Source organism: Haplochromis burtoni, unplaced genomic scaffold (assembly GCF_018398535.1).
Source record: "Haplochromis burtoni strain Fernald_Lab_line unplaced genomic scaffold, NCSU_Asbu1 Contig_331, whole genome shotgun sequence".
Classification (NCBI taxonomy): Eukaryota; Metazoa; Chordata; class Actinopteri; order Cichliformes; family Cichlidae; genus Haplochromis; species Haplochromis burtoni.
Genome location: NW_024582692.1, coordinates 426,477 through 439,851, shown reverse-complemented (window position 1 = coordinate 439,851; position 13,375 = coordinate 426,477). Strand labels below are relative to the sequence as shown.

The 13,375-nt window shown below is 40.1% G+C and overlaps 1 protein-coding gene across 1 annotated transcript in view; it reads left to right on the top strand.

Moving 5' to 3' along the window:
- ofcc1 (orofacial cleft 1 candidate 1) overlaps positions 1-13,375 on the top strand; it is a 78,255-nt gene that overhangs the window by 35,852 nt on the left and 29,028 nt on the right. The window contains exons 18-20 of the mRNA XM_042228560.1: positions 9,396-9,650; positions 11,698-11,950; positions 12,334-12,497. Of these exons, the coding sequence (XP_042084494.1) occupies positions 9,396-9,650; positions 11,698-11,950; positions 12,334-12,497 (672 nt within the window). The remainder of the gene's footprint in view (positions 1-9,395; positions 9,651-11,697; positions 11,951-12,333; positions 12,498-13,375) is intronic.

Sequence of the window (13,375 nt, the reverse complement as noted above, 5' to 3'; positions counted from 1 at the left end):
ATGCATTATTAAGCAAAGACTTTGAAACAGTAAGATTCAGTTCAGACAGTCGGAGAATCACACGAGCGGTTTAACATAGTGCATTCATTTATGTGTCGCAGTCAGGAGCACTTTATTCATCAAGTAAAATAAATGCAGCGCGATGAATTGGAATGAAGTGGGCTAATGTCTTAAAGAGATCTGCAGTATGTATGGGACCTGTATACAAGTGCTTAGACTGTGTGTGCGTTACAGGTGGGACTGTAAATTAAATTAAAAAAACTTTTTTTAAATGTATCAACTACATAAAAACATAATACTGATACAAGTAGAACCAAGTCGACACGAATGAAAACTACTAGAGGTTTTATGTAAAAGTTTTTTTTATTCCAAATGGTGACAACGTCATCTACTTTGACAGAAATACTGCAAAATACACATTGTGGGAGGAGATGTTTCCAATGGATATGATTGTTTATATATTATAGTACACACATGTATATTTTTTATTTAAAGTCTTTGTTTCACTGGGTGAGGATCAGGCTTTCTTGTGTAATTGTTTTCACATTTCCACGCTGGTGATCTAAAAAGGCATAGAAATAAAATAAAAAAATAATGAAGTCGAAAATCAAAGAAAACACTATGCTATGCACTTTTTTTAAAAACTGCAGGTATTGACAATTGCAAATTAGTTCTGGGCAAATGAAAAAGTCTGAAAACATGTCAGGAATGATCTTTTTGTCAAGCGTTACTGTGCCGCTGATATCTGTTTGAACACGCATGAAAGACTCCAGCCGACCCTCCAGTTTATTTGATGTCTACAAGTGTAATTTTCAATACTCCTCTTTTTTTCTCACAGAATAGCACTGAGCAAAATCAAAGCACCTGATTCAATATGGCTGTTGTAATTCGATCGGGCCAATTTAATGCTTTTGGTCGAGGATAAACATGCTGAATTAATTTTACACTTTAAAGGCTACTTTGACTGTATTTTATATTTTGTGTACTCAGCACGGTGATGAGATACTAATGGTAGCTCACATTCGACCTCATCATGTGTGATATTGACGATTTATTACTAATAATAATAATTACTATTACCTGTTAGCTGATAATATATACCCTCTTCCTATGTAGTGTACCACATACTTACATGATTATTATCAAATTGCTATAGTGTCGTATTATACCTCATCAATGTCACCCAACTGTTTTTTTTCCTACTCTCGTTTTGAGGAGAGAAACCTGTTTTAATCAAAGTCATTCTCATATAGCAATTAGATCTAATTAGTCCAATTATCAAGATTCTAATTACACTGAAATATATCCCCTAAATCTCATATCAATTATAGTATGTGTGACTCGTCCTGATCGGGAAACATGAAGAGCGACAGTGAAGACAAAGCTGTGTTGAAGGTAGCAGAGAGTGTTTTCATTCTCTGGAGGACAACTGGCTGCAGAACTGTCCCCATCTGTCCCCAAAGCTTTTATTACAAAATGCTGTTTGGTCATCTGGGGATAAATGTCGCTTAACCTTTATCTAGTTGTTTCAAAATCTGAACTATTTTGCTGCTAATTATGATGCCATGATTAGTTACATGCTTGTTTGTCGTCTCAGATAAGTTGAATGAATAATAATAAATACAGTTTCAGCTGTTATTGCTGCAGCTATTAAACACCACCGTTAAGTCTGGACTCAAGGAAGGAAGAAGCCACTGCGTTGACAGTGAACTAGATTAAAGTTAGGTTGAACTTTTGGTAGCACAGTAGCTCATATGCTAATAAGTCTCAAACAGGTACACAAATCCACACACACACACGAAATCAGGAGCAGACCTTGATTGTGTAGCACAGTATGCTGCTATAGTGGTGGAGTGTTATACTGTAGGTGCACTGGAAAACACACACGCACGCGCGCACACACACACACACACACACACACGCACAGCCTGCTCTTGCTGTGGAGTCAGAGGGAACACACTGACCTAATTTCCCCCAGTTAACTCGCCTCGTTGGGGACCAACGTTCCTCTCCACCCGTTTCCCCCAACCGAGCCTATAGGAGCGTCCCTGATGTGTATCTCTGTGTCTCTATCATTCTGTGCCCTCCATCTGTTTGAGTATGTTTCCTCGCTCAAGTATAAGATTCCAAGTTAAGTGTTATTCTATTTTACGTGTTTATAACAAGGGTAACGTGCAACCCCGCAGTGCCGCACGCCTGGGAAAGACCAGCAACTGTCGTGGAGAGAAAGAAAGCCGAGCCTGAAGTTGTGTACAGAAAAAAGGCAGAAAAACACCTGAAATAACACCCAGTTTCAGGCTGTCAATCCTCTGCAAACTGCAGCTACGAATCACAACTCTGTGCAAGGGTCAATAAATTCTGATGTAATACTGGTAGGATAAGTGGGTGGAGACATGGTGGTGCTAGTCACCCCTCTCTAGCACTTTCCAGGGCTCTTTCCTGTACTGAGAGGGCAGGGAAGTGTCTGCGCTTCTGCATGCCCAAGTACCTGCTTGCATGTGTGAAAGAGTGGCCCCTGGCTACCACGGCCCGAGTGCACATGTTAGGGGTTTTTTTAGTGGCCAGACGTGCCCTGGGTCACTTTCAGATCTCACAGACACATACTCGCAAAATCAACATGCCGCTTCCTTTATGGAAATCAGAGCTGTCACATCCTTGACAGGCTAACACTGCAATATGATTGGTTAATTCACACTGATGGTGTGCATCAGTGGGCGCATACTGCGGTCCCATTGGTGGTCTGGGTCAAATGAATGCGCTTCACACTGACACGTGGGAAAGAGGGGAGGTGTCAGATACTGAAAAGTGGCAGGAGCTATATGTAAGAATATATGAGTGATCGCATATGATTTGTGCATGAGGCCTTTGTGTGCACTTGAAAAAATAGAGCTAAGCCAGAGATGGCACTTAACTTACGCTCTTCCTTTTTTCTTTTATATCTGTAATCACTAGTTCCCCAGCGTTATATAAACACATAACTCCTCCAGAAATTACAAGTTTTACATGCAGCTATGTAACAGCCAATGCACTGTAGCACAAACATGCACTAATGGACTGTGTCCTGTGCAAATAAATGTGAACTCTTAGGAAAATATTACTGACAGGCAGCTCTGATACTATAACTGACAAGCTCTCTGGATGCCGATGTAATCAGAAGTTGCAGTTGCCTACTGCAGCGTTTGTATATATATATATGCATGATGTCATCTACACACGTTTTAGCTATTATTATCAACAATGAACAAAGGTGGAGCAGGCCTGACAGGCATTTACCTTCTTCTTATATTTGCTTGGAGACAGTTACAATTATAGTATCTATAAAAAAACATGATCTTTGTTAATCCATATTTGTGTTGAGGCTGGATTCCTTTGAATGAAGCATTTGAATCAATAACAAAACATTACATCAGTGAACATAATTGGCCCCCATTAGTGGTAATGTATTGTAACAAAGCCTGGGATTGGAAAAAAAGTGGTTTGAAAGTTACAGACTCCTACTCCAAAAGGCATTTCAGGCCACGTCTTCAAGTCAAACATCATGTTTGCTTTTTGTCTTTAGCACTCACTTAATTGATCTCTGCGTACCCGCACAGTTAGACTCTATAGCTCTTTATTATTTCCTTTCTTCCTCTCCCTCCCTCCTGTTAATTCCGTCTTTATCTCACTTCTCTGCCTCTCATTTTCTCCATCTTTCCCTCTCCATCCTGTCTCTATCTCTCTGGTGACAATGTCCTGCAGTTATGAAGCAAGGTCAAAAAAGTGAAATCCATTTAAATACTGATGCAACTCTCTGGGGGGCCATACATACATTCTGTAGCACCCGTCCCTGTACATCTCACACAGATTGCTGAATGGATGGATGTGGAACAGTTATTTGTTCTGCATTTATCGCTTATTCTGTTGCACATTCACTGGCACCCATATCTGTATTTTCTCAGCGCCCCCCAAAAATCTAGAGAGAGAGCGAGAAAACAACAACCTGTTCTTCATTGTTGAGCACAAGGATGGTGGTAGTTGCACCATTTGTGTGTGTGTGTGTGTGTGTGTGTGTGTGTGTGTGTGTGTGTGTGTGTGTGTGTGTGTGTGTGTGGCACTCGCAAAGTTAGTATGTGTTTGTCCATCCCAGGTGCATCTGCATTTGAAATGTTTCCACCCTACTTTATGGTGCACCAAGGGACCTGCCATTTCCATTTTTAATTCCCTCTCGTGCTAAGTCAGGCACTCCATAAAAACGCCACATGTTGCTCAGCAATGAAACAGCTACCTCATTTATGCATCTAAACTATTCCAATGTGTGCGAGGAGGCCAAAATGTTTTTGCAGGAGGAGTTTAGGCAATGCAAAAGTCAAGTTGCTAAATTATGGCTCATGATCTAAGACTAGTTTATCCACAAATATGAGATATGAGACGGTTACATGGTTTGACTTGTAGAGCCGTTGTTATACCTCTCATCTATGAATGTATCATAGATATTTTTACTTTTTAAAATTCTGTTCTCCATAACTTCTGTTTAATTGCAAGTAATTGGCTTGATTTTTAATTCTGATGTGTACAGGTTTTATTACATGGCAATTGACTCCAAATACCTGCCACTGTGCTCCAGTTTTGTCAATGGAGCTCGTTTAGGGTATGTATGTACTCTTTGGCAGATTTGCAAAATAAATAAATAAATAAATGTGCTTATAAAACCTCAACATGTTAAGGTAGTTTCACTTGGAAAGAAATAAAGCAAAGAAAAGAAACAAATGAGAGGAGGGAGTACGAGAGAAAGAGTGAGCACAAAGTTGTATCCGATGCATTTTTTTTTTCATGCTTTCTGATTCTTTTTTTTCCTTGTATAAATAAAAGTTCTCACAAGATGATATAAAATGACTCAATTATCTAAAAGCCTTACAGGCACAGAGAGATGCTCTGTCCAAGTTGTTATTGTGCACACACACATACACGTTCGAGGTGCTTTGGAAAATGATACCAGCTTAGAAACCAATAATTATCATTTAATACATCTTGTGGGAGCGTGTTTCTTTATGGTTTCCACTTTGTAAGCTTCGTGCATTATATTTGGCCCACCTGTGCAAAGCACTGCTTCAGTGCCAGAACTGCAATAAACATCTGTACTTCTGCATGAATAAAATTTAAAAATAAATACGTTTGTTCACATAATTGAAATGCATACACGTGAATTTTATTTACACAAACTTCTGAAACTTATTTGGCAGCTTTAGTTAGTAATTCTTTATTGTGATTTTTTTTGCACTCGCATTATAGATCTCCTACAGAACTAAAGAAACCACTTGCATGAAATGCAAAACAGCTTCAAGAACTTTTCAAGCTTTTCAGGATCACTTGCATTAGAGTCAAATATCAAAATATTTATTAGTATTCAAATATAACTGATAACATCCACTTCTTTGGTTTCCAGGGACAAAATGCAAAAAAAAAAGTGTTAAATGAAAAGCAAGACATAAGAAGCTGGAGCAGTGATGGCTTTGTCAGCGATTCAATTGAAACAAGTGATAATCTGTTGGGGACCCGTTTTTGTGGAGTATCCAGCTGTGGGAGGCCAGGGAGTGCCTTGGTGTGTCTACTTTGTGTGTAACAGTGATTATGCAGGTGGCATGCCAGGCTAAATTAGTTAGTCTAAAGAAGCCAAAGCGCTCTCAACTACTTTTGGGTGCCAACAACTTGTAAAATGTAACAATGTTCTGACAAAATGATAGATATCTCATGCCCGGAGTGAGCAATGGCTGGTTAACATTACACAAGTATGTTTCAAAACATTGAAACAAAAAGGCCATTTAGTTTAACATCTAAAGCAAAAGAGGATTTATTACTTTTATTATTCATTTTGTTTATCATATTGTGTTTGTTTTGTTGTATTTTAAGACAGTGATGCTGGATGCTGTTGTTGCTGGGCTGACTGACTGAATAAAGTGATATAGGTGTTTAGTCTCGCAGCTTTGGATGTGATGCCTGTGGTATGTTTTGATTCAGCTTTGTGGACTCTAGTAGCTTAGGTCTTCCCCTCTACATGCCCCATCATAACTATCTACACTGACAGCATACTGATGCACATATACAATGCCAATCAAATTTGTGAAAGACCACTTAAAGCACAAGTTTTATTCTGGACGCTCTCACCACTTTTAAATACACAGTTATCCCCTCACTAATTGTTCTCTGAGTTACTTGCTCTCTCTTTTCTTGGCTGATAGACAGCGTTCTTTGTTTTATTCCAGTTAAATGCTTTTTGCCACTACCTGTGTCTGCAACCGTCATTAGCCAGCAATGCCTCTAAGCTCTCGATGTATCACATGGGTACTCCAAACACAGGTGACAAGGCTGACATGATGACCTATAAGTTTCTTTCAGATTACCAAAAACCTTTCACCACGTTCCAAGCCCTAGCAACGCCTTAGACCTGATTGTGTAACGCACGTAGGACAGATGACAGATACACTCCTAATTCAAAACAAATGCATTATCAGCGTTCCTCAAAAATGAAATATAAACAAAGATGTGGTATCTTGAGTCCTATCTCTTGACAGAGATAATCACACTTCCATAATCACCACAACACTTATGCATCTGGGCCACTAAGAAAACAATTACATTATCTGTCAATCTCTTAAGTCTATTTTCACAGTGGGGTTTTTTTTTTTTTTTGCTTTCTCTGTTTCCCCAACAGCAAACCGTTCATCAACTAGGTGGGAAAAGAAGTGTGGGAATTTAAAAACAATGCCGGTGGCCTAAATAAGAAAGTGACAGAAAATATCTTAATCCTCCGAATAAAGGGATAAGTCCAAGACTTTAAGTGGTCTGACACTGGAGGGTTTAAGCCATCGGGGCTACGCAGAGGGAATCTGCGGGTTACCTTTACTCCCTACAGCCCTGGAGCCTTCACACCATAAGTGTGCTATTTTAAATGGAACACCCCACTGTACTCCCTCCCCCATCCACCCTTCCATCTCGTATTACCCGTGCCGTCTTCAAGGTATAATGCATGTCACTACTTGCTTTTCGCTTTGTGCTATTTTTAAGAGCGTAGCGTCTGTTTGTTGTCATAGCGTACAACATTAAGGGACACCAGCCTGGGAAAACCAGTCCAGGAGATGCTTCTGACAGAAACACGCTAGTTAAATCTGATTTACAGGCCTTGGCACACTCAGGAAAGGTTTGGAGTGGATGATGAGTCCTTTTGCAATATGCTTTGATGACACGGGTATGAAGAACAAACATATCAAAACTAAGATAATGAGCAAACAGCTTCTGGCCCAGATTTCACAAAAGCATTAAAACTACAATTAAAATATAGTATTATGTCCCATGCATGCCTGTTGAAATGGTTGGTTTCATCACTTGGCCACTGTGCCACATACTATCAGCCATTCAGAGGACAGGCTGTGATATTGAAATGAAACATCCTTCATCCCTGCGAGATAAAAATCCCACACGTCCGCCCGCTGCCTTCCCCTATTTTTCTGTATTATACTTTTGTAATTGGAGGTGCCATAATGAAATCAATTCAGTCGGGATAACAGATTTCACATCATGTTACCGGTTTCCTTTAGAAGGGGCCGCTTCGTGAAGACGTCTAAAAATATTCCTCTTTCATGCATCATCAATATCTTCATTACATGAAAGATGGACGTCAGATTGTGTTTGCTGTTTCTGCGCGATGCCAGTTGACAGGGTAGCATCTCGCCTGTGTCTGCGACACACTGCGTTTACAGGGATTTGGGGAGCATTTTTTGTACAACACAGTGAAGTTGCGATAAAGCTGGAAGTGCTTTTGTGGAGAAGCATGAGATGCGTTTGCTAAGACATCATCTTTCTATCTGCGTTTTAACTCCAAATCTTGTATAAAAGCACTGAATTGGATCTTTTTCAGTGATAGTAAACAAAGACTTTGGCTGAATAAATATATATATTTACTCTGTGTGCATGAGCAACCAGTGGTTTCACACAGGAAACACGCAGTTTATTCGCAGTGGAGTATACTTTAGTTTAAGATCTCAAACAGAGAGCTGAGTGATAACAGACTTTCATGACACATTTAGCCCAACAGGATAAATGTTATTTCAGCCAAGCTCGAACATTTATCAGCCCAAACTCTTGACTGAGCACCTTTTTTTTTTCAATGAATTCCAACTTTTCCCACATGTACAGCAAAATATACCACTGCTCTAAATAGCATCCACTGAGGAAACTTGATTCAACTTCAGATAATTTCACACTTCACACCTCACAGCGACGGCCAAAATTATCTCTGGGTTCGAACAAAACTATGTGAGGCTCCATATTTTCGTATTAGTAGAAGCAGGGAACACAATGCACTTGTACATTTTGATGCAAGTCTAGCCCACATTTGGTAATGGGGGTGAGAGAGCAATACAATTGATTCGGTTTTTCGTCTTTAGGCAATGTACCATTTTCCCTAGATACACACTACAAAGTGAATTCCAACTGTGCTCTGGGACACAGTGGTGAGACATGGGGATGTCCACAGGCATATGCCTTAAGTCACATTGTGTGATCCTCGCCATAGCTCTACTGTAAACACCTACTTTAAGTCTTGTTCTAATTACTATCAGGCGAATGCTAGGAGTCATCACTATCACTGCTTGTTGACATGTGCAAATTATATTGAACAAAAGTCAACGAATGTTGTAAATGCACACCTAATTTACCTATACACAAATGTGAAATGTCAGGTTTTTATGTTAGGGTATTTCCTTTCCTTTCCTTTCCTTTCCTTTCCTTTGCTCCTGCCTCCACTGCTCCATCTGTGCACTCCTTATGAAAGGGAATAGTTGAGCAGGCCTGACAAAGGGCGGCACATAGGAGGCAGAGGTGCTGAGGGAAGCTGAGCACCGCTGAAAGGGATTCCTATCTGTTTGCGTGTCTTTGGTGTGTTAGTGAGGGGGAAAAAAAGAGAGAGCACTTGTGTATATGTTGGCAATTGTATGCGTGTGTGTGCCAGTTTGAATACTACATTTCCCTACCTTTAATGTTTACTGCATGGCTGTCGTGATGGAAATAAGCTTCTGAATAGTATGCAACAGAAAGAGGAGGAAGGATTTGCATCGTTATTCAAAGTGATTGTCATAACCTCCAAATCGACTGAACAAAGTCAACACCTTTGTTCTGTTTCAGTAATCTTGCTTTATGTGGTCACCTGTGCATGAACGTTCTTATCCAGCCTGAAAGTGTGATGTAAAATTAATGAGAAAAAAAGACATTACAATGCTTTCATTGGAGGAAATCTGAGTAATGAACTCACATAATTACATACTTGAGTAATAGTATCAGTGTCTAAAAAAAAAAAAAGAAATGGTGAAGAAAACTTCAGATAGTCATGTACAGTGTGTATGATCCTCCTCTTATGAAAACAGATCACAACTGACTGGACCTGGCTCCTGTCCTCCGTGTCTGTCTGACCGAGCGCGTCTGGCTCTCTCCATGCTGCCATCTGAGCTGGGCCTGCCGTTGCTGCGGCAACAACAACAACTGCATAGTAGCTGGCATGGCTCCGTTCAGCAGCTCGGCCTCATTATACTGCTGCTGGCTTTGATGTGGTTTCTGAGGCTCTACCTGCATTACTGCAGCCAGTGGCTCTACCTCCAGGCCATAGCAGTTCCTGTCAACAAGTGAGTTTGCTTCCTTTGATATTGCCCTGCACACACACACATGCATGGAAGAGGATCGCATGAATACACACACAGACGTGCAAAACTTTTCAAGCGCACACATTGCTGCTGACATAAATCCATTAATAAAAACGGAGGACTGACACATACCAGATAATAGTAGCATATTACCATACTGTAAATTCATTAGCATGGCCACACATAACATGACCTGAATGTAGGCTCACACACATGCGGTGTACAGTTATGGGAAAATACGATGCAGAGAGGACAACAAGCTGAGAGGATGAGGATGTGCTGTGTGTGTCTTGGTGTGTGTGTTGGCAAATGCAGGCTTGATACACCCAGATCATCTGTTTGGAATCCCCCCATTAACATTTTAACAAGACTTTCTCAATATTAACAAACCATTGCTGGGGGAGTTTGCTCACCACACAGCTTTAAGTCCCAAAAGGCTACATTATTTGGAAGGAATTTATTGTTATTATTTGGTACGCAGCATTGATAATAAACAGCAATAAGATGCCACAGAACTGTTAAATCACATTGGAATAGCATATGGTGCTGATTTAATTCATCACAATAAAAGGGCTGGCTGCAAACATGCATACAACCAGGTTTTTATTACAATAACTCAGGGGCGCAAACATCATGGAAAGTGATGGAGGAGAGCTCAGGAAGAAAAAAAAATGTGGCTGAGTGAAAAAAAAAGGAAAAAAGAATGGACTGAGGGGGCGGATAGAAAACAAAAATGTGAAAACAGAGGGGGTCAACGCTGGATGACAACTTCCACATGTCCAAATCTGCTGCTCTCCCTCCAAGCATTTCTCTCTCCATGCAATGGTCAGAGCTGATGATGCCCATTGAGAGGGAGGGAGAGAGAGACTAAGTGACAGTCAGAGCGGTTGGCATGATGACAGGCATACCTCGCTTCACCCTTATATCTCACACTCGTTCCTTTTTTCTTTCTTTCTACGTCTGTGTCTGTTTGTTTTTGCATTCTCCCTTCCCATAATCCATCCCGGGACATCATTGGCCTGCAAAGAGTCCCCAACAGCAAAAGTCCCTGGCCTTCGGTGCTTCTACAGTCATCTATGAGTGCTTCATTTCTTCTCTTCTTTTCTTTTACTCACTCAAGTTACAAAGCAGTAATACACTGGTCTAAGGTACTAAACATCTTGTGTTCAGAATATCCTGAATTATAAGTAAACATATACTGTAGGCATAAGCAGTATAATATTTTTGTGCTTATTAAATATGTTTTTCAATGTAATCTGTTAAGAGAGCGATCAGAAGTAGAATGTAGCATAAATCACATTATTCAAGGACAGAAAAAGTATGTCAAAGTTGTACTTAACTAAATGTACTTTAATTATAGCACAAAATGTATCTTATTTTGTGCCAAAATAATAGGAAGCATTTGAGAGAGATCTTAAGATTTTTTACTTATAATTTTGTCTGGAAATATAAAAAATAACACATCAAAGTCTCTTGTCTTTACCGGTCATCCAGAGAGGTAATCTCTGTTCTCTGAAATGACTTTTTGGGGCTTGAATCTCTTGAGAGATTTGCTTCAGATGAAACACCAATGGACCTCTACTGTCAGATTAATGGACAGAATCTGAGAGATGCTTGACTCTTGGAGCAAATCAGATGGAAATTAATGAGAGAAAACTGGACCCCTCCTCTCCCACCACTGGCTCTACCTCCTCCTGACTGATGGGAAGATTAAGGAACTCATGAGGCTTGCTGTAAATGGGGAGTTTAACGTACAACAGGCTTGGATAAGCTCTGCCATGTATCGGCAAAGGTGGTAATACTCTTACTTTCAGTGTCCTTTGCATCTTTAGTGTCTTTTATGATAGTAATAGGTATAAAGGTTTCCTTAACAACAGTCAGTCATAATGCCATCAAAGTCATTTGAGTGAATTAGCCACAAATACTATAACACAGTATATGGAGTTGCTGGAAACAGCTGCCCTTGAGCTGCAAAGCATCACAAACACAAATATGGTACGCATATATTGACACTTTCCTCTCATACCAGATTCCACTTCCACGCACACACGGTGGACCTCGTGTACCAGAGTTCTTTACTCCACACCCGGGAGGAGCTGGCAATGGTGGTGGTGGGTCCCCTGACCTTGAACGCAATAACGTTCCTGCTGGTTCTGATCAGATGGGGCTGTCAACAGATATTTGGCTCACTCCCTTCCTTCACGTCAAAGTTTATCATGGCTCAGGGAGTGTGGACAGTCCTCGACCCCCTGGCAGTCTTTGCAGTGGACGCCATCCTCGGGGTAAGTCACTTAAAAATAACTTGGACACTTGTGCACTTTAAATAGGAGTTCACTTTATCTTGGCAAAGTGACTTTAGATTACAAAAAAAAAGAGTGCAGAGAGGGTGAGAAGCAAAATGTGCAAGGTTGGATGGGTGTCTTTTTTGGCAGTGGGTTAGATGTGTAAGGTGACTGAAATGGATTGGACATTTCTTGCTGCAGTTTCATGTAGGCAGCAACTTAAACGTAAAAAGGGAGAGAAAACGTTGTTATATTTTGACTTTTGAAATATGTGAAAGAAAATCCGTGAACTGTCTTGTGATCTTAATTTAGAAAAAGAGATTTTCTGCATCCACAGTTATAGGAAACTACTTATTATTTATTTTTAATCCTTGTCTCCTTAGCGCCTCTCCTACAGTCCTGACACACCAGTGGGGGATGCTGCCAAGCTTTATTGGCACTTCTATCAAGCTGACAAATCAGGTGCAGCGGGGGTGATCATCACTCTCTTCCTCTATGCTGTCATTTTTCTCCTTTCCATCACCATCCTCTCCATGTACCTGCTCAGGTGAGCTACACAGTTAGAATACCAAATATAGCAAGAAAACAATTACATTATCTTAAACACAAAATGTTTTGAAGCAACTGGCATTAACATTAAAATAAATCTCAAATATTTTCTTCTTATTTTAGAGATAAAATGAATGTATTTTTGAATGTTAATTTGTTTCTGTTTCAGGTATGCTCCTAGTATATAATATGTACAATAAACTTATTTAATACTTGCTGGCTTGGTTTAAGTCAACCATCTACAAGAACTTTGTTTTGAATCAGAAAACAAGTTATATCACTTGTTAATGCCACTTGTATCTGTGGCATTAAATACAAAGTATCTTTATGAGACACCCACAAATAAGTCTGCCTTAAATTCTGTTTCAGGGGCTACATGTAGGTCAATCTGATCTCAAGTGAGCTGGGACAATAAAACCACTGCAGTAAAACCTATAACACCCTCACAACCCACAGCACACAAATGCACAACCAGCCCTTAATCGTCCAAACCTTACCTCCTCCCCATTTAGTAAAACAAGAACGATGACATTTTGAAATTGGTTTCTTTGGGTCTCAGTCACACCGGCCTAGAGACAGGTCAGTGATCTCCTGACAACCTCTATTTTCGAGGGAAACATTGTTAACAAGTGGTTAAGAAGTGGTTGCTAAAGTTTCTGCATTAAAAATCTCTTTATGATTGCTTCGGTTGCTAGTAATCACACGGCTAAAATACAGCTAGCAACTAGCTGTGGCCACCTATAGTTGGAAGTCAGCTACCTGCCTACAAACACTGGCCAACTGCTCCTCGAGGAGTAGTGAAACTTGATTGCAACTTGCAAACTGCAGGTGGAAACAGCAATCTGCTAGCAACAAAACAATCATAAAGATGTTTCT